Consider the following 20,988-nt stretch of genomic DNA (forward strand, 5'->3'; position numbering starts at 1 on the left):
GCATCACTGCAGGATGGATTAGGGGCACAGAAAGGGCTGTAGTCAAAGTGTCAGGAGCCCAAACCCAGCAAACAGGCCGCGTCCAAAGAGCTAGGAGGGCAATATCTGGCCTGCAGGATTCATTAGTCATAGCCGTGGCCCTCTACCACCTTGAGCACACAATAGAGGAGGCTTTCTTCCTTACTTCTTCTTGAGAACGGAGGTGCAATGTTTGCCTTGATTATCAAACTACTCACATCCTGCATTCTATGTTGGTGCTCTTATATAGTATTTAATTATTCCGAGCTGAGCTTCAGGAAAATCACTGAATAACAAATGATCAACTTACGCTAGAATTTATTAAATAATTGTGCAACATAGATAGATCATGACAAACAGACTTGTGCAGATACATGTGTACATATATGTATAAGTTGATGGATCAGAATAAACTCAATAAACAATTGACATAGCACAAGTGTCCATAGAAACTTTCAACCAACTCAATCGAGAGACTTCAGAAATAAAGACACATAGTAGGTACAGTATTATTGTCTTAAAAGTCAAATAACCGTGTTTCCTTTATTAGAGGGATTTATTTTCGAGGGATTCTATCGAAAAATAAAAAAGGAGACGATAAATGCATAACACATCTGGATTCAACAAAGTGTCTATTTGATGCTCATGTGGCTGTGAGGGTTCTATCCAGGTTCTAAATAGTCAAGAAATATTCCAAACAAGTGTGAGAGTCTCTAGTGGTAAGACAAGCGGTTGATGCTGCTTAAAGGCTAAAACAACTATATCAAAAAAGGGTTCGTTTCATTTCTACAGGTTTCTCCACTTTACTTTTACGACGCTGACAGCTGGAGAGAACTAGCCAAGCAATAACAAAGCCAACGAGTAAACCTCCAATTCCAACAATCACTGGCACCCACTCGGGCAGCGAGGGAGAACACCGGCTGGTGGCAGTCGTGGTGAAGGTGGCAGCTGTTGTGGTTGGTGGACTTGTGGTTGGTGGCAGGCTGTTGATCTTAGTGAAGATGAAGGGACTGGCCTATAGGAAACAAACCATGGCTTAGGTAGGAAAATTAGAAATAAAGAACTTTTAATACATACGGAAGATGGCTTGAGTCGGGTTATAGTGAAGGCTTTATATTAAATAGATGTGACACAGTGAAATAATTATCCAAATAAATAATGGGTTGTGGGATTGTGGGATAATATGCTACATATTTGAAATGAAGCTCATTGTTTTTATTTCAAAAGGCCATTTTAGTCTTTTCTATTTCGAGCTATTTTCCCAATCACATTTTACACTTCTTATTATTATTTCCTAGTTGTTATCTCTTATATATTTAATTGTATTAGAGCAGTGTTTTAAAAATGTCTTGGCTCATTCTACAAGTTAACTGTTTTGTTAGATTTGTCTTTGTCTATTCTGTCATATTATTTTTGACTGTTTCACTTATTGACTGTTTTCCATAAAACTGAGAAACCTAGAATTCAACACCAATTACAAATGTGATTTGAGTTTGGTGAAACAATATTGATTTGAGTTGCGGGCGCGAGGATTTCTCTCCACACCTACCATAGAGGGACAGTGAATCTTGGAGCGAGCGTACGTGAAGTTATTGTAGGTCTGCTTTTGGCCGACGGGCTCCAACTGCAGAAACAGAAAGATTTGAATCCACCAAAAACCACTTGGACACAGTGACCGCTCTGATGCAGTCTGGTCCATTACTGGTACATTACTGGTCCATTACTGGTCCATGCTCACCATGTTATTCCACAGGGCAATGGCCATCTCAGCATGAGCTCGCTCACTTATGTGGAAACAGTCCACAGAGAAGAAACTTGAATCAACCTCACCCTCCTTGGGGAAAGAGTTTGTTATTAGGAAGGGTACATTTCATTATTTATGTCTGGATGCTTGTTTGGATGCATTTACATGCCACTGTCACTCACTCCAACATAAGGAATGAAGGAATTCCGTAAAAAGGGTTGAAGGACAACAGCAAAATCTTCTTTTCCATCATAGCGATTTCCAGAAATAAGATGCTGGATCTCAGCCTGGGGGGAAAGAATTGGAGGAATTACTAAGGGAACCACATTTTGAAATTGAAATGATTGAAAGAGCTCTTTTTTACCTGATACTCGCGGTTGACTCGTCTTATCTCTTGAAGCTCCGGGGAGTTTTCAGTTGGGTTGACGATACAGGGACAGCGGTTCCTGTGAAAAATAGATTCCTGTTCATTACGTCTTTGCTGAGATGAGAAAGGAGCTGCTCCCAAATCATACACCTTGCTCAGATTCTTGATATCCAGATTCAAATTATAGACTGATCAATTGGAAATACATGGTTCTAGAGGTTAACAGTAGCACAGACTTTATATGAATCAATATAAATTAACCAGGTATTTGCAACACCAAATGTTGTCCTTTTTTGCACACATTTTAAGGCAGCGAATACATGCTTTGAATACATAAATCGCATGTCACCTTTAAACATGTATTTCCTCAACCAGACCAAGATGCTTAGATGTCTGGCTTAAACAGCTGAGAGAAAAACCAACCTCTGTAACAGGGAGCAGCCCAGCGTGTTCCTCTTGACCGATTTCAACGTGTCTATCTGCAAGATTTCCACGAGATTAACCAACAGCCGTGGTACCTAAAAATTCAGCGAGAGACAGAAGAAGAAAACATGACACGCGTGTACTACCAAGGACAAAAGAAGACAATAATGTATCGCTTTTCATATCTCACCTCTTTGTAAAACATGTCCAGGCTGAGCATTATATTCTGGCTGTAGTTCTTGGGCAACAAATTATTCTGTAGAGAAATGTGGATTTTTTGTTTGTACTGCAGCTTAGAAAAGCAAGAGTGTGGTGTGGTTATGTATGTACAATAAACACATTTCATAGAAAGCTTACTTGTTCCATGCAGTAATTGCAAAGATCATTTCCTCCAACAAATATTGTCACAATTTTCCAGTCCATCTCGAAATTCACCTCCTGTATGTCGTGTTCATAGAACGTGAGAAGAGGCAGAAACCACTGAAGAAATATGATGTAATAATTTATTCTCAGAGAAGTGTTACCTTATTTTCTCTCATTGCCTTGATAAGACCTTGGACTTGTTTTGGGATGTCTCTGTAATCACACGCAAGTAAAAGTAAATAAGGGTTGAATTGGATGGTTTAAAAGTGTTTAACCTGGGATGGAGGAAATAGAATAATTTGCACATACGAGGCCTTAGCTCCAGGTGAAGCTAAGTTGAAGGCCTGCTTTATGGAGCCCTGGCCTTTGGAGAAGCCCTTTAAGGAAGGATTGAACTTCTTCAAGATGTCTGAGAAGAGGGAAAAGGATGGAGTACCTGTGAGGTAATGCACAGCGGCTTCCCATCGCTCGAGCAGCTGGGTAAAAGTTTTCATCTAATTAACTAGCCTCGAGACTACAAGTGAGGTTATGTTGGCTTCCTTTCAGGTACTAGAGCCTAAAAAACAGCAGAAATTGTGCCTCATATGAGAGCAGACTATCTATGTATGACAGATCTGGACATGAAGAAAACGGTTTAATTTCTTAAACATTTGTAATACTACAAAGGATCATCTGACTCATGATGTCAGAAGTATTATTTTTGTCACATATACAGAAACAGGATATTTTCCCAAAACAAGTGTCATGAACTCACTTGGTAGTGTTGTGACCGTCTCCAGAGTATTATCTCCCCCAATGCTGCAAGAAAGGCCCAAAAATATCAGCATGGTTTGTTAAATATGGTGGTTGATGTAAATGTTAATACAACATTCATGTCGCACCTCCATGATACTCCTTTATAGTTTTTACTCAGGTCAAACAGGTTCTTTGCCTTAGCGCCCGTGCCTGCCTGTGAACAGAGAGTTAAATAATTGGAAAACATAAATAAAATCTGGCAGAATATAATGCGACACCGACAAAGCTTAGTCTTGTATCAAAAGCTAAACACATAAAAGAAGTTATGTGGCTGATAACAAATTCATTAGAGAGTCCATAGTTTAATAACTCTCAACAGGCTCCACGGGCTCACAGTTTGTGTTAAACACGTGCAAATTCATGTACTATAATATGCTCTTGTGCCACGAACCGTCGAGGAGTCTCCCAGTGCTCCCACCACCTTGATGTCTGCTGGTCTCAGCTTGTGAACTAGAATTAAAGACATAAAAGAGTTTCAAACGTACTGTCATCAAGATAAACCACACTGCTGTACAATATGATATTTAGCATCCAACCATCTCTCACTGTGAGCTTCTCTTATTTACGGCAGCCATGCGCTCTTATGCGCACATGTTCAGCCTTTTATGGACCTCTTCGTTTAGGGGTTATGAAGCGTGCATTTCTGCAGACTTTTTCCACGGGAATAACCCACAATGCATAGCACTGTGATTTTAAAACTGTGGTTACCGGTGGAGCCATGGAGATGTAAAAAAAAGATCAACAATGAGGAGGGCACGTGTGTGCTCACTAGACCCGTGACACAATCCAGGTGATAAACGGTGCCGTTGATATTAAGCCCTTAAAGTCTCACTCGTGTGCATAGATGTCTTTGTTTCAGCTTCACAACGAAGGAGGAAATTGAATCTCATAACTACTGTCTATTGATAATGGAAACGTCTGTCTCACCTGAAGTTGGCACTGTGTCAGATGGAGCAATGTCCGCACATGAGAAATCATTCCCCCAGTTCTAAAATAGAGAAAGAAAATCCTGTAAGAGGTTCCCAAAACCAGAGTCCACATTTTGATAGTGTTTATTTTTTTTTAACTCACAATCAATTTATAATCATGGAAAACAAATTACACATTGAAGACATTTAAGAAGCTGGAAACAGATCATTTAACAGATGGAAACTTGGCTCGGGGAGGCTGCTGTCGGGATGGCCAATCACCGGGACATCCTGTCATCCTGTCAGCAAACTGTCCATCCGAATCGGGAATACCAGGGGGAGGACGGCTCGAGGTCAGAGAGGGGAAATCGGCTTTTCCAGGGTCATGAATTGAGGAGCCGGAATTGGGGGTTTCAGGGTCAGGAGTCGGGGGTCTGCAATGTCGGGTCCGTCGGAGGGCCGGTTTAGGCGTTAGGAGACGGGACGCCTGTTTTGGCGAGGCCGGAAGCGGGCGTTCTGGTGACTGGAAAAGCGGATCTGAGATCTGCCGGTGTGGCGACCAGAGGCGGAGGTCCGTGGTCGAGCAACTGGACTGGAGGCGGGAAGACGCAGTCGGCTTGGGTGGTGACCGGCCACACCGATGATCGGGGCCGGCCGGAATGCCGACCGGATTGCTGACCAGAGGCCCGGGGATAGGCGTCTACTTGACTTATTTTTAAGTAGGATATCAAATGCCTACGAGCAAACCAGGGACCAGGACTATCAGACAAACCAAAAAGACTCAAAAAGACGAACATTAACCAACAAACCGACAAGGAGACAAGGGACACACATGGTTTTGATACACTGGGGAGGTGCAGGTGATCGGACACAAGAGGAAACAATCAGGTATAATGCAGAATCACAAAGGGCAGAGAAAGCACACCAGGGCAAGAAGTGTACCCAGGGACACAAGACAGAAAAATGCCAAATAAAACCCACACCGTGACAGTTAGCTTCATTCAGGTATTTAGCCTCTCAGATAGAAGGAAAATGCTTACTGTGATGGGTCCTGGTGTTGGAGAAGGACCAGCATAGTTGTAATTGCTGTTTTTATAGGTCCGGATATATGGTGAAGCCTGCGGACAAAGGAGAGGAGATTCATTACATGATAGCCTTACAATATAGAGCACATAGAGCATAAAGTATATTAAGAAATATTATATACTTTTGAAAGAAAAAGAAATCACCAGCATACAGAGTTCCGGCTCTCTATTTAATTAACAAATACCCACCTTGGTTGGACATTCCAGCACAGTGGCTGCAGAAAAATCTTCTTTGGTAGTCTTATAGCCCAGAGGTTCTAGCTGGAAAACATGAGTAACAGCAGATCATTAAAAAATGTATTCAATTTTAAATGTTTGCCATAAGAATCTGTGAAAATAACGAACGCTGGGAATGAATGGGGATTAACCTATATGTATATATTATACAATATATACATATATAAATGTATACATATATTTATATAATATAATATATTGTATAAATATATATATACATACTTACCATGTTGTTCCAGAGGGAGCGAGCCATCAGCGTCTGGGCCTTCCTGCTGAGATGGAAGCAGTCAGCGCTGAAGAAAGATCGATCTGCTCGTCCATCCTGTGAAAAAAGTACACAATGTATAAACCTTATTACTAACAGAACGGGGGGAGGGGGGGAAACTGTATTTGACAAAAGCCTTTACGACTTTGAGGCTGGTGTTCTCAAAGTTCTTCATGATCGACCTAACAGCTAACCCCGAAAAATCGTACTGTACTTTTTGTCGTTGAATACCAGATTCTCAAATAATTAATTAACTTTTATAATCTAGTAAGCTTCAGAGCCACAATAGCGGTGTCCACCAGTTTGCTGTCTTTATGATATGATAAGCTGGTCTATAGATTTTGAATTACTGTCATTGAACTCTGCACGAGAAAACAATTTTAAGAAAACGTGATTGTATTTCAGTGTAAGTTCACTTCGGAAGCAGCAGAGGCTTTTCGTCTGTCGACCTTATAGTTGACAAAATCAATACCAACAAATTGCAAATTTTGGTTAGTTTTAAATGGCAACATTAACTTTACGTGCCGTATGCTAAACCCCTGCTAAACACTGTATACTAAAGAATATATACTGACATGATTCTGGTGCTAAGCCTTGGCTTATGTATGTATTGGATGAAGTGATGGGACGGACCAAGCTTTTTACTTACGGGCAGTCTGGGGACAACGATGTCTCTTAAGAACGGCTGGATGACCACAGTGAAGTCTGGCCGAGTGTCGTACCGGCTTGATTCCACAAGACCATGCAGTGAACGCTTAAAGAAAGAAAGAAAGAAAGAAAAGGTCTCAATACCAGAAGATAAACTGGACTGTTTAACATTGTTAAATTGTTTGGTTTTTTTTTGGTGGGTGGGACGCTTCCCTACCTGATAGCCTCTATTGATGTCCTCCACCATTTGGAGAGCTTCGGAGTCGGGCTTTGGCAAAATTACACAAGGACACAGAATACTGGCAAAGGAGGGACAACAAGATTTTTACACCACTGTTGAAAATAACTTATCAGATCATTTATATCAGTGAGGATTCAAAAAATGCAGATAAAAATGATACTAACTTCACCAGCCAAGTTGGACATTTAAGTGAAGTGTCAATGTGCATTTCTCTCAGAGGCGTTATACGGAGCGGCTCTACTAAATTCACCAGAGCTCGAGGCACCTGACAGAGACAAAGTTATTGCTCATAAACAACCAACCCGACTAACATACATTTGAAAATACAGCTGCACGTGAATCCTCACCTCTTTGTGTAGATAATCCAGGCTGTCTCGAACATAACGAATAAAATTCTCTTGAGAATGAAGTTGCTGTATATGAAAGGAAAACATTTTCAGGTTGTGTCTTGTTGTCCCTCCTTGAGACGACTGATGGATTATCACTACAAATTAGGACTTACGGAGTTGGAGCAATGGTCACAGACGTCATTTCCACCAATGAAAAGGGTGATCAACTTCCAATCTGATTCAAAGTTGATTCTCTGTGCAAGAACCAACAATGGGAGTGAATGGGTTTACTAGTATATAGTGTTCTTAAATGAGAATATTTCTGTAGTGGGGATTTAAAATGTGCAAATATTACATTTCAGTGCGTTAACTGTCACGGTGTGGTTCACTTCATGTTATATTTTGTAGTTTTCTGCCACTTGTGTCCCCGGGTAACTTCACTTCCTGCCTTGTCCCGTTGTCCCCTGTGATTGTCTAATAGTTTCCACCTGTGTCCAATCACCTGCACCTCCCTTGTGTATTTAAGCCGTGTGTCTCTTGTGTCACTGGTCGCGTCATTGTCTTTTGCCACGCATGGTCTTGTCTTTTGCCTCCGTGGGTTCATGCCTGTGTGTTTTTGCCCCTTGGCCTTTTGGATTTTGGACCTTTTGACTATTAAAGTCTTTTGTTTTGGAAAAGTCTGCGTTTGAGTCCTGCCTTCCACCCCAGACCCTGACAGTTAACTTACAGAATCGTTCTTCATCCTTGCCACCAGGGCCTGAACTTGTGATGGTATCCCGCTTAAAACACAAACAAAATAAAATATTGAAATGAAATTACTTTTATTTCTTCCATTTAAATTATACTTTCTCATAAAATCTATATTATGGTGATAAAATCGTTTTCATTCAAGGTCTGGAAAAAGCCACGAAGAAGACCCGAATGCATGATTTACATGCAACAAACTGTATTTTTGACTTTAAGAATTTACTTTATGATCTCCAGTGACAATAAATTATACGTAAAATATATTTCTGACAGCTTTGACCCTCTGATAGGACTCACCTGCTCTTAGCTCCCGCTACAGCTTGGTTGAGGAAAGCCTGAGGCGTTTGCTGCTTGCCCTTTCCAACAGAATAGCCCGTCAGGTTGTGGTTGAAATGTTTTAAGATGTCTGTTAAAACAGATAAAAGAAGAGAACAATAAAAATCCCACTACGACAAAACGCGCCTTTACGATATCTATAACCGGTGACAACCCATTAAGAAGACTCACTGGGCAGCGTGGTGACAGTTGTGAGGTTTTCATCTCCACCAATACTGCAAAAAACATGATTTTATGTTAAGATTGAGACTGCTATCCAACTTTAGAAACCGATGGTCATAGAACCACATTCATGCCAACACTGCACTACAAACATATAACATGTGCATTATGTTGCCATGTCTTAAGTTACCTCCAGGATAAACCTCTGTACTGGGTCAAGACATCCAGGATTTGATTGGGGCCGGATGTGATACCATTCCCCGCCTGACAGATGAAGCAGGAAAATGTTTCAGTAACACGGAAATTAAACAGGAGTTCTGCCAATTTAACAAAAAACCAGGACATCCGACTCTTCTCCGACTTTGGATAATACAGATTTGTTACCATTTCACTAAATTCTTATTTAAGTGATTATCTTGGCAATATCTATCAAGGACTTTTAGTCTTTGGCCTTTTCACACATTTAAGCCAAATCTCGCTGTAATCAAGTCTGACTGTTTTCATTATTGATTATATTTTAAATTAATCAAATAGATTATAATACATCTAAAAAAACTGCAGTAGTGAGATGTTAAAATGTCATCATGCGGCATTTGATGTGGTTCGGATACAAATATCAGGTCATTTAATGTTTAGCATTTATACAGATTACTAATACACGTCCGTATGTTGTATCTTTGCAATAATATCTGTTGTCTTGCACTTTTCAGACCCTTTCTTTGTGTCTATAACTACGTACACATCCATCTCTAAAGGATTACGCCACTAACTGTTACATCTTCTTGTGGTTAAATATACATTCATCACACAGAAAAATCTTCTGGGATCTGTGATAAGTTTTTATTTCATATATTTAATTCCACCTCATAATTTAGATTATAAGGACTGTGCACGACTGTAACATTAGATCTACTTATAAAAAAAAAGAAGATAAAATGACTGACTGTCAGAGAGTCTCCCACTGCAGCCACCACTTTGATATCTCCAGGCCTGAGTTCATGCACTGGGAAAATAAAGGAGACGAGTCAGCACCGTAAAGGCTGTAAGATTAACAAGTTAGATTACATAATACTTTCGCAGAGACTGTGATGTAATACAATCAAATATAAATATAATAGCAAGGGGTTTGAAAGTTAGAAATGTTGTATAATAGGAAAAAATACAGCAGTAAAATTGAAAGAAATAGTGGATTATTAGAAGCAACATCACATAATACAAAAATAACGTTCATGGTAATTTAACTTGTGACTGGTACTGTACACGTGTTGCATATTTTTTAATGACTTTATTTTGTCTGTTCATGTGATATAAATACAAATGTTATGTTAACTTATCAAGCAACTTCAATATCCACATCTTGTATTATCAGAAGCCGATGGAAAAACGACACATGAATACACATTCTGAATGAAGAAAGGAGAAACCATCTCACTGTACCTGAGGCGGGTGTGGAGGGTGAGGGACTGAGGTCCTCGCAGGGCATCTCTGTGCCTGTAAACTGAGCGCACACACAAAGCAGATCCACAGTCAGAACCAACCAGGAAGCATACAACGCCGCCATGACCTCCATTCAGGCTCGATACCACGCTGTACTCACTGGCTGGACGAGAGGAGAGACGTCTATATGAGGATATGAAGGAGAGTTTCCCTCCGTCCTCAGGAATGGTCGGTCCTATGGGGGGCGGGAGGATGGCGGGGGGCAGATAACCGATGGTGGAGGAGGGATCGAATTCAAAAAGTTGCATTTTGATACAACTTCATGCATGTGAGATTGTGGCACAGCTACTAACCTCAGCCGGACAAAGCAATGCAATAATGTTTTCTTCTGTCTTATGTTGGCCACTCACGGGCTGCAGCTGAAAGACAGACAACTCATTGTTTGTGGTAATGTATGTGCAGTGGCAATATGTAACCAAGAACATATACTCAAGTACTGTATTTATACACAGATTCAATTTTCTTTGACTCTACTTGAGTTTTCCCATTTTGTAGAACTTTATACTTCTACTCAATCATAAACATTGTACTTTCTACTGCACTAAATCTGTGTGACAGCTTTAGTTACTATTTTATTATATATTTCCATGTATCTCTTAAAATGGTGAATATACATTTGATCTTTTTGCGATAAACTGTAGTATTGAATCTTTCTTTATGGATTGAGAACATTATCCAACTCCTCATGCTCAATGAACTATTTAGAAAGTAATGCTCTATGCACTATGATCCTTGAATTGAATGCATTGCTGTTAGATTAAACTACTTAACAGTATATGAAGTAGTTCACATCATCTGCTTATCTTAAATATCCGCAACACTTCAATGAACATTAATTTAGCAGTAATAAATATATATTTTAAACATATATATAAGCACTGACATGGAAAAAATGTCTGCGAATGACTACTTTTACTTTTAAGACTTTGATTAAAAGTACATTTTCACAGTGGTTTCCAGATCCAGTCCGAATGAGAAGGAAAGAGAGTGCGGAGGTTGATCAGATTGCTTCAGGCCTCACCAGGTTTGTCCACATCTGCAACATCAGTTTATCAGCTTGTTGTGCTGCTCGCCGCGCAGAGGGAGGCTCCCCAATCTGTTAAGAAAAAGGAAACATCATAATTGTACTCTACGTTGTATACAGAACGTACATTATCAATAAGATTACCAGGACTACAAGTATCCGTAACTGGAACAAACTGCGTGCAGGATTCTCAGATTACATTTTCTTTTACAAACATACAGAGCGCCAGTACACACAAATACGTTACGAGCATTAGGAGTCGCCTCCTTTGTGTTTCGATTAAAACGTTTCTGGGTTTGGTTTAATTTGATCATCCAGCAAGCCATTTGAAGCATGGCTGTAATCCTGCGTTGACGTTAAAAGGGAGAAATCCAGTTACCGATGAAATACAAAATGTTTTTACCAGCAGAAGCATTTTACGTAACCCTTCTGACGTAAATCCAAACAACGAATACGTAGCTTTTTGTTTTACTGATCAGACTGAAGCCTTCTGCTCTACTCTAGTTTTAACTTTTTAAAATGCCTTTTTCAAAAAGACTCAAACGCGACACATCCATTCAATCAGTTCATTCACCACTGATTTTTGCAGCACTAAAGCCAGTTGTGATCGATGAAAACGTCTTTCCCTCCAGTACCGATGAACAAAGGGATGCCAAATGGTTCAAGTGAACTCACGGAGACGGAAGAAGGGCCTGTGATGAAAGGCGTGTCCTGCACAACGACAGCGAAGTCGTCTCTGTCCCCGTACCAACGCCTCTTTATCACGAGCTCATCCAAAGACTCCTGCTTGGTAAAAAAAATGACAGCTAAAGGACTGAATGAAGCTATCGGGTATTATGATGCAAATAATCAACAGACCTGCAGAGCGTGACTAAGCATGGCCCTCTGAAGCCTGGCCTCTCCTTCATTATTCGTCTCTGTGCATCGACATATCCTCTCACTGCAAAAGATCTGCTTGTTAAAATATATCCTACATATTACTATTAGGAGAAGAAAATTAATATTTTCTCTTTCGGAAAATGACTCATTTCATCAGGCCAGAAAGTAATTGTTTTTCCCAATGAACTCACTTGTTGTGGAAGTTGTCATGTTCTCCAACCCACAATGCAACACTGACAATGGCTCGCTTCAGCTGCGTGAAACAAAGTGTCAACTTTGTAAATAAAAGCAATGCAGTTACAGCTACTGAATAGAAAATACACAATGTGAAATATACCTCAGAGTGCAGCAGCTGCAGAGCATCATCCACCTCTCCAACCACGGCTTTGATAACAGACTGAAACTTCACACAAACACAACAGTCTACAACTTCAGTAACCTTCATATCAATCTATCGCACGTCAAGCATTTCCCTGACTTGTTTAAGAATCTAAAACTAAATACCATAGAGAATGTATGGCTTTAATGGTAGTATCAAAGGCAGGGTCTGTGTAAATAGGGAACCGGCTCCGCTATATAGGTGAGCTACACATGCCGCCTGCAGAAAACACTCCATCAGCAAAGAGTTTGATCCTGAGGGAAGATGTGAAGCAGAATTTCTGCAAATTCATAAAAAGACAACCTCGGCGCTAAGGGAATTAATAGCAGTTGCGTTAGTAGTGCATAACATTTCACAATTCCATTAAGGATTTCTGGCCAAAATAGCATTACACCTATGATCTATAATTTGTGTTCTTACATATTAATATGACAGACGATGATAAGTTTAACTCGTTTTTTGGGGGGGTCAACATCAAAAGAAACAGCTCAGACAATGCAGATATTTTTCCTTAATCTCAATCTCTCGATGTTACATAGTTTTGTAACATCAGTAATAAAGTGTTTCGCTGTTCACCTGCTGCCGCTCACAAGCACACCGCTGATCCACTTGAACAAAGAGAAGGACCATCTTCCAATCGTTATCCAAATCAATGACCTGCAGGAACAGAACAAGAGAACATATCCCGAATCATTTTCCCTTTTTGAATAATCTAATCTTTTCTTATCCTTTAAGATGGCAGCGCGGACTACCTGACTGTTTTGGAAGGAGAGGGACAGTCCCTTCGCCTGCTCCACCAGCGTGCTGCAACAAGGAGGAAACAAGCAAACATCGGATGCAGCCACAGCCCTTGGTACGACATGTCACGTGTTACAGAAAGTGCTGTCCGTACGTGTGTTGAACGAACCGAGAGGCGTCCAGGTTTGTTTCGTGTGGAGGAGGACTGATGAGTGCAGGGTTGAACTGGGTCATCAGCTCTGATGGAGAGACGGGAAAACAAGTTGACAACAACACTGAGACGTTCTATTCCCGTAGTTGAAACCACAGCAGAGGTTAGAAGTAATGTATTAATTATTAAGGTTGTCAAATGAGAGAAAATGTCTAACAATAATTATAGGATTTGTTGAAAGTTTGCAACCAAACAGCATGAATCTGTAAATGCTGTAAAAGTTGTTTCCGGCATTGTGTCACATAGTACTTTATCTCTATGAAATTGATAACATTTTAATTCATGAATGGCATTCAAAAAGGTAATTACGTGTATTTAAACTGTTTGTCATTAGTTGGTAAAGTCAAATTTGATTTCCAATCAAAGCTGTTTAATGGCAGTGTGACGAATGAGAGGGAAGTAATTCACCCTTTAAGGGAATTAGGTCACCTATCTAAGAAACATCTGGCCCAACAAGGTCCTGTGAACATTAGCAACAAGCAACCAATTACATCTTTGAATCTTACCTCTGAGTCTTGATACCAGCGCAGTCAGCTCAGGGCTGCGGGAAAAGACACGATCGCTGGTTAATTCTGTGTCTACATTATTGAATTTCAAACCTCCTGGTGTAAATATCACTTAATGGATCAAACTGACTCTGCTCACCTGTGAGGTTGAAGTCCAACGGAGGAAAGCACAGCCACATCTGACGGTTTAACGATGTTAACTTGAGGGAAAGAAATTGTTTTAATTGAATCAGAGCTCTGAGGGCCGTGGGGATTTTCTATGTTGTAAATAAGATACAAAATGGTTTTGTAACGGAAGGAAATACAGACACAGATGATTGACTACACCACAGAAGTACTCCACGACAAGGAAAAGTCCTGCAGTGAAAATGTTATTTGAGTAAATATTTCAAAAGTTTTTCAGTAACTTAGGTCTGTCAAATTATAGTATGCTAAAAAAAGATATATTGAAACAAGAATAATATACAAAAATTCCCTCATAATTACAGAAGAGTTGAAGTGTAAAATGAAATAATCTGATTTACCATTTGAAGGGGGAAGCTGAGAGGGAAACATCTGAGTGCAAGGCAGTCCAGTTACTGAAACGAGAACACCATTATGAACAACCGTTCAACATCCCGTCGGATTTTGACATGAGTGACATGAGCAATAAATGAAGCAAACAGTAGAAACCTTTAGTCCATGTGAGCCCAAGGACTGTGAGCAGAACCAGTTGTGGAAGCATTGTCTCTCTTTATTTCCAGATGTTCTCCTCTGTGATCTTTTCTGCAGCGTTTCCTTTCACTCCGCTCTGTCTAATGATCCGCTGACTTTCTATGTGATTGTCAGTTATAGCTGGTAATAACTGATAATGACAAATAGGGAATTGGCAGAGAGGGGAGGGACTGGCCTCCTTTTAAAGGACACAGCCAGGTTTTACAATGACACTGATAATGACACTTTTATTGTAATAACGGGTGAAAGGGACAAACATGCAATGTTACCGAACGCCATTGCTGTTGGTAAGCTAAAGCAAATCCGCAGCTACGCTGAAATACAATACTCTTAATACTGAACAGAGTTGTCGGCCATCAACACAATTAAAAACATGCACAAGAGGTGACTTTAAGGCTCCAGCAGTTATCTCATAAGACTGCATAATACGTTTTCTGGCCCTGCTGTTAGACTGAAAGGAGCCCATGGTATTTTTAGCAAAATAAAACAGTGGTCTGTAGTTTCCCACAACTGCATCTGCATAGCTTGACTTTGTGTATAGTTCTCTTTAAAACTTCAATCAATCACTTCAGCTGATACAGACTCGACACACATTGCTCAAATCTCCTCTGACATTGAATTAGTAACAAATTAGCTGGAGGCAGCAACCTGTTATCTGAATATAAAGAACCTTGGCTTTGTCAAACGGTAACACAATCTGCCAATGCCGACAAATTCTGTGAATAATGTCAGAATAGGAAAATAAGAATAAGATTAAGAAAACAAAAAAGCACATTAAAACAAATATCTTATTAAAGTGGCTATATGTATGTATTTATATGTATATTAACAGAGTTGAGAAGAGGTGTGTAACTGTAAGAAATTGCCCTGGGAAATCAGCTATTTATTGATTAGCACAACCGCAGATAAGAAGTAAGAAAACTTTTTCTGTCCCGAGGTACTCGTCCTGTACTCGTCCTCGTCCTGTCCACAGAGGTGAGGACTACAAATCGCTCTTGCCCGCCTCCGGATCCTGGAGGCGAACAGGTCATGGAGGGATACGGTGCAGTCTGCCCTTGACCTTGGCACTGGCTGCAGCGTACCAGATAATTGAGGAGATAATTGCTAATTGAGGAGGTGATGATGGACTCGAGTACGACAGCGTAAAATTGCACAGTCATGAGTGGGCAGACTCGTCCCCACAACAACAAAACCCATGTATGTGAACGTTTCCCTTTAACACCTGATAAAAACGTTCTTGGAATTTTCACTCGCCCTTCCAGTCACAATACATAAATAACATCACTGTGCAACAGCTCATGTTGTGACAAGGCAAAACACTGCTAGTGCATAAAAGATTCTCTTGTCAGATAAATAAGAATGTAAGAGTTGAGATGCGGAAAAAACTCCAACCATGTTCCTTTTGGCTTTTCGTCAAATTGTGTTACATACATTTGGATTAAGTGGACTCTACTCGGATTGACAGGACAAGTGCCAAGATTAGAAAGACTAAATTGAGTACATTATATTTCAGAATTGGTGTCCAATTAATTGCTTGTGTGACGCTAATTTCCTATAAACTTCATTAATCCCCAAGGGGAAATTTGTGAAATCAGTTATGTTTCAGTATTGTAAAGTTCTACTGTCTCTTATCTCTTCTCCGATTGCGAAGGTGGCCGTAAAGAAGGAAAACAACCAGCATGTTTTTTGTTTTTTTATCTCCTATGGTTTTTGTCAAAAGAACAGCTGTCACAATCTGAATCAGTTTGTACGGAAACGTGCACAGTTATAATCTCTTCCTTGTACCCTCGTTGTTCCCAGCAGATCTTACGTGTCTCTAACCAAAAAGTTGACCCCAATCACAATTAATGTAATGCAGATAAGCACTTTATCTTTCCTCAAGGACATGAACCCTGCATGAACCGCCTGCCGAAGGATGGCTTTTATCTCCCCAATCTACTCTAATCTCAGATGGGCTGGACAGTTTGTGCCGGTGTTTACACCTCCTGCATATGCAAATGAAACCATGACAAGATCTGCTCACAAACCCGGCTGGTACTTATGTAGAACGAGAAAAAGATGTTGGATGTTAGCTCTGTAGTAGGAGAAGAGATCATTATTATCATATTATTAAAAAGAAGCATCAAAGTTTGTAATAAAAGACACATCTAGAAAGAGTATAGGAAGACATTGCTGCTTTCACATCCCACCAACAGCAGCGACAGACCACTGGATGGACGTTGTCAATTGCTGCTTCTCTGGCTGTTAAGAACTCACATGACTAATAGTAAATAAACTAAGAGTATGAAAGCAAAAGGCTTACTGAGCTGGTAGAGGTGGAGCAGGTCAGCATGTGGTAAAAAGATTTACAGTAAAACCTGTTTCAGTTGATATTACACTTACAGTATCTAAACGTATGCCAAGTATCACCAGGTAAATCACATTGTCACAGTTTTCTTTCTCTCAGCTGTAAAGTGAATCTTTTGCTTGATGTCAGGAGTCCTTTATTGAACGCGAAGTAAGTAGTAGAGAAGGTGTGGCCTGTTGCAGCCTTGATTAAGGCAAAATTGGTCTAAAATATCTGATAACTACTGTAGGATATTAGAAACAAATATACGACCCGGTTCATAAAATTAATAAAAATGCATATAGTGTACACCAGAATACAGCCATGATTCTGAAACTGTAATCAATAAAGTAATGACAATATTGTAAAACCACTGTAATTCTGCAGCTGTAATAGAATAATACCAATGTACAGTTATGATTGTATTTGATGTAATGTAATCAACTGGAATGCATGCATGTAATACTTGAACAACAACTGATATTGACTAAGGATCATTCGAAATCCGAGTTACATTGAACTCACCAGAAGACCACTCCCAGAGGTGTGGACACTAACTTTCACACCTCTAAGCATTGTTATAAATACCTGTAGGAACCATTGTTCTCGAGTTCGCTGGTGGAGGCTACAGACGGGCACTAGGGATGGTCAAAGGACTGACCTGGGGCCTGTTGGTTGCTGAGACCAGCGGCTCCTCAGCTGAGATGTTCTTTTTACCACAACGCCATCTCCTTTATTAAATACATTTGATTTTAACCTTTTGATCAGCGATGACCTCTGTCCGTCCGGCGTTTCTTCATTTTTGAACACAACACTACGTAAACTTTGTTGGTGGAGTCACCATGGCTGCAATCCATGAATTTTATGAAAATTGAAATGAACAAAACTTCTTTTTGGATCTCTTCCAAGATCCAAAAAGGTCGCTCATGTTATTTCATAGCTCTCTGTCAACGAGGGAATTGTTACTAATTGAATCAGGAAAATACTCATTACCAGCAATGCATTCAAGAAAGTCATGAATGCATGTGTTTCAAAATAAGATTGTACCCAAGGTACGATAAATAAAAACACCCTGATGATTAATTTTGGTTTGTGAAATAGAACGCCAATGTTTTTTTAAAGAAGTTGCCCAAATATTGCAACATTTTATTTGAAAAGTTGATCACAGTCCGTGATGTTTCTGCAGCCCCCTTGTGGTCATTAAGTGGACCTACATCAAGGTACCAGGGAAACGTTGCTGCTTTCAAAATAAAAGCATAAACTTCACCATTGAAAAACATAGCTTGTTAAATTCTTGGTGGTGTAGATTTTGTTTGTAGCGCGATTGATTGTTCATAATGACAATCTTGACACTGACTCAATACATATTTTTTGAAGGGATTTATTTTCAAAGTCCGGGGCGGAAATGACGTCCTTGTTGTCACTGACGCGTTAGTTAGCAGGGCTGGCTACTCCAGCGCTCTCTGAGTCCAGGTAGAACAACAATAACGGAAGAGACGCGGACCTGGTACGACTACAGAAAAGCCGGCGATTAGCGTTGATTTAGAGACACTTCGACGACGAACATCCGTGTTTCTCGGCCGCTGCCATTCTGCTACCCAACGTTTGCGAGGTGAGAGTTGACGAGGTTTCCACTTAGCGTTAGCGTTAGCATTAACCGTTGCTGGGCCCATTCACGTTATCTCGATGCCTTCGTCATTTTTCTCTGACGTAACTTAGTGACTGTTTTTTAATTGACCGCATTTGGTAGTTAATGATAGGTATACAATTCCCAAATCGTTTTTGTTTTCTACCATGTTGCCTCTTTAAGGGAATAGCGGTGCTCCCTAATGATATAATAATATCTCCATCTCAGCGAGTAACCTCAAAACTGACGTAATCTTGTAAATAACGTTAAACCAACCTTAACGGTTAGTGTATGTTGCAGAAATGATGCAAGTAATTGTTTATACAATGCATAACCCCCCCCCCCCCTAGTGAAACGATGATTGCAAAAACAGTATCACTGTTTTTAAATTTGTAAAAAAAAAAAAAAAGATTTGCAATATACATTTATTTTTTGGGCTGAAATGCTGTCTCCCGTTCCTAGATCAACACCTATTAAAAGGGTGCCTTAGCAATAATAAGAATTTACATTCCTCTGTCACAGTAAAAATAGCAGAAGTTGCCTAATTTAAGACTTTGAAAAGTATAAATAATCATATTGGTAATACATATGTTATACCACGGAACAAGGCAACTTCATTCATGTTTTTGTCTTTACTTTGTGCAGGTGGACAAAATGGGGCGGATCTTCCTTGATCACATTGGTGGGACTCGCCTCTTCTCTTGTGCAAACTGTGACACGATTCTGACCAATCGAGCAGAACTCATCTCCACGCGCTTCACCGGGGCCACTGGGCGAGCTTTCCTTTTCAACAAGGTACCTGCACATCACCTCCTTCACTCGGGTGATACATAACGGTAGTGTTGTCCTTCTTAGTTAAATGGTAAAAATACATACAATTACATTAATCTCAGGATGATGGACCACCTGGAGTCAGATAGCCACTGTGGTTTAAAACGTTGGTTAAGACTGTGATATGTCAATAACTCTTACTGTTATTGATATAATGATTAGTTCCTCATTAACAGATGGGATGAGAGAAATTAATGGACATGATTCAATTAGTCCATTAACTGATTTTTAAGAGAAATTTTCCAAGCTAATTGCCTAACAATTATGTTTCCAGCTTCTCTATTGTGAGGATTATTAGCTTTCCACTGTTTTATCATCATTAAATGAGATGAGATATTTGGGTTTGGTAGCCTGTGAAGCAATTAACTGTCATAGGGACTGATATCTGGATGCTGACTTCCAGGTTGTGAATCTGCAGCACAGCGATGTGCAGGACAGAGTCATGTTGACGGGACGACACATGGTGAGAGACGTCAGCTGCAAGAACTGCAACAGCAAGGTGGGCTGGACGTACGAGTTCGCCAACGAGGGAAGCCAGCGGTATAAGGAGGGCCGTGTGATTCTGGAGAGGGCGTTGGTGAGGGAGAGCGAGGGCTTTGAGCACGTTCCCTCTGACAACTCCTGAGATCACTTTGCTTGCAGTTGTAAGGCTCAATTCGAGCACGCTACAGCTTTTCCCTGCAGCAGCAGTGCATGGATGTAATGGACACCGTGCCATTTATGAGTAGAATTACACCAATACAATATCCCAGACTAGGGTCATTGTGGGAAGTTAAAAACAAACAAACAAGTGGTTGATATTTTTCCATAACGTTTAACATCTAAGAATATCTGCTACGATGTGTTACCATTTAAAATTGCCTGCAATGCGTTCCCAACATGCTGTGATGTTTAGGAAATGTGTTGGTTTTCGCTCACGCTGCCCTACAAGAAGGTCGGTGAGGCTGTGAAGTAGAACATGAACTATGTTCTTAACAGAAGATGTTGTCACTAAGTAGTATGTTGCAATATATTTATTTGCCTGTGTTCAAGAGTTCAATGTGTCAGAAATTCTTTACCTTAACTAAATATGGAGTAATTTCTCTTTAGTATTAGCTGTATCGGAATATTCCCTAAAAGCATCAATAGTTGTGATCATATTGTTGTTATCCATGTATGACCTGTAGAGTTAAGATATCAACACTTTATTTTATATGATAAATAATGATAAAGTTGAACCAGTTTTACAGTAATGGAAAATTGCATTCAAAACACTTCTCTTGCTGCAAAACCGGATTTGAGTGATTTCCAGCATTTAATTAAAATATTTGGTGGCAATTGGTATAATACTTAACCAAAACTCATTGTCAAAAATAAATACATTAAAATGTGTTAATTGAATCCGTGTTTTTTTGCATGCCTTTCCTGATTTGATTATTGTGTCCTTCCTGAAATAAAACAAAAAAGGTTTGGGGGAAATGAGGACTTCGTCTATCACTGTATTTTTAATTGCATTTCGTAATAAGAGCCGTCAAATAAAACACGTGTGAACATTACGTTAGCTAACGAGAAATAAAATCCTGAAAACATCAAATAACTGCAACGTAGT

General features: G+C 39.9%; 2 protein-coding genes across 2 annotated transcripts; one reads left to right on the forward strand and one right to left on the reverse strand.

Annotated features, from left to right (window-relative positions):
• Positions 1–319: 319 nt before the first annotated feature.
• LOC120807779 (phospholipase B1, membrane-associated) lies at positions 320–14,692 on the reverse strand. The gene is made up of 42 exons (XM_040160146.2): positions 14,575–14,692; positions 14,427–14,480; positions 14,042–14,102; positions 13,903–13,937; positions 13,340–13,424; positions 13,200–13,251; positions 13,024–13,104; positions 12,406–12,471; positions 12,260–12,321; positions 12,048–12,129; positions 11,865–11,972; positions 11,187–11,261; positions 10,459–10,524; positions 10,266–10,340; positions 10,106–10,166; positions 9,613–9,671; positions 8,859–8,932; positions 8,678–8,721; positions 8,468–8,576; positions 8,151–8,202; positions 7,597–7,677; positions 7,442–7,507; positions 7,259–7,359; positions 7,071–7,152; positions 6,855–6,959; positions 6,167–6,262; positions 5,893–5,964; positions 5,659–5,736; positions 4,638–4,698; positions 4,102–4,160; positions 3,797–3,864; positions 3,670–3,713; positions 3,225–3,324; positions 3,077–3,128; positions 2,910–2,990; positions 2,743–2,808; positions 2,553–2,647; positions 2,127–2,208; positions 1,945–2,049; positions 1,757–1,852; positions 1,568–1,642; positions 320–1,033 (listed from the first exon to the last, which is right to left on the reverse strand). The coding sequence occupies exons 1-42, from the start codon at positions 14,624–14,626 to the stop codon at positions 782–784; spliced, it is 3,270 nt and encodes a 1,089-aa protein (XP_040016080.2). The 5' UTR covers positions 14,627–14,692; the 3' UTR covers positions 320–781.
• A 3,646-nt stretch (positions 14,693–18,338) lies between these two features.
• On the forward strand, positions 18,339–20,771 carry LOC120807703 (protein yippee-like 5). The gene is made up of 3 exons (XM_040160013.2): positions 18,339–18,554; positions 19,215–19,364; positions 19,804–20,771. The coding sequence occupies exons 2-3, from the start codon at positions 19,224–19,226 to the stop codon at positions 20,023–20,025; spliced, it is 363 nt and encodes a 120-aa protein (XP_040015947.1). The 5' UTR covers positions 18,339–18,554; positions 19,215–19,223; the 3' UTR covers positions 20,026–20,771.
• The last annotated feature ends 217 nt before the right edge of the window (positions 20,772–20,988 follow it).

This window comes from Gasterosteus aculeatus, chromosome 18, assembly GCF_964276395.1.
Source record: "Gasterosteus aculeatus chromosome 18, fGasAcu3.hap1.1, whole genome shotgun sequence".
Classification (NCBI taxonomy): Eukaryota; Metazoa; Chordata; class Actinopteri; order Perciformes; family Gasterosteidae; genus Gasterosteus; species Gasterosteus aculeatus.

Excerpts from the sequence above, each read along its gene's own strand:
- LOC120807779 (XM_040160146.2), bottom strand. The coding sequence starts at position 14,626 with ATGCTTCCACAACTGGTTCTGCTCACAGTCCTTGGGCTCACATGGACT. Across the intron at positions 8,933-9,612 it reads CAGTGGGAGACTCTCTGACA|GCGGGGAATGGTATCACATC; the intron begins GTCAGTCATTTT and ends TTCATCTGTCAG. Across the intron at positions 2,809-2,909 it reads GCAATTACTGCATGGAACAA|AATAATTTGTTGCCCAAGAA; the intron begins GTAAGCTTTCTA and ends ATTTCTCTACAG.
- LOC120807703 (XM_040160013.2), top strand. The coding sequence starts at position 19,224 with ATGGGGCGGATCTTCCTTGATCACATTGGTGGGACTCGCCTCTTCTCT. Across the intron at positions 19,365-19,803 it reads GAGCTTTCCTTTTCAACAAG|GTTGTGAATCTGCAGCACAG; the intron begins GTACCTGCACAT and ends GCTGACTTCCAG.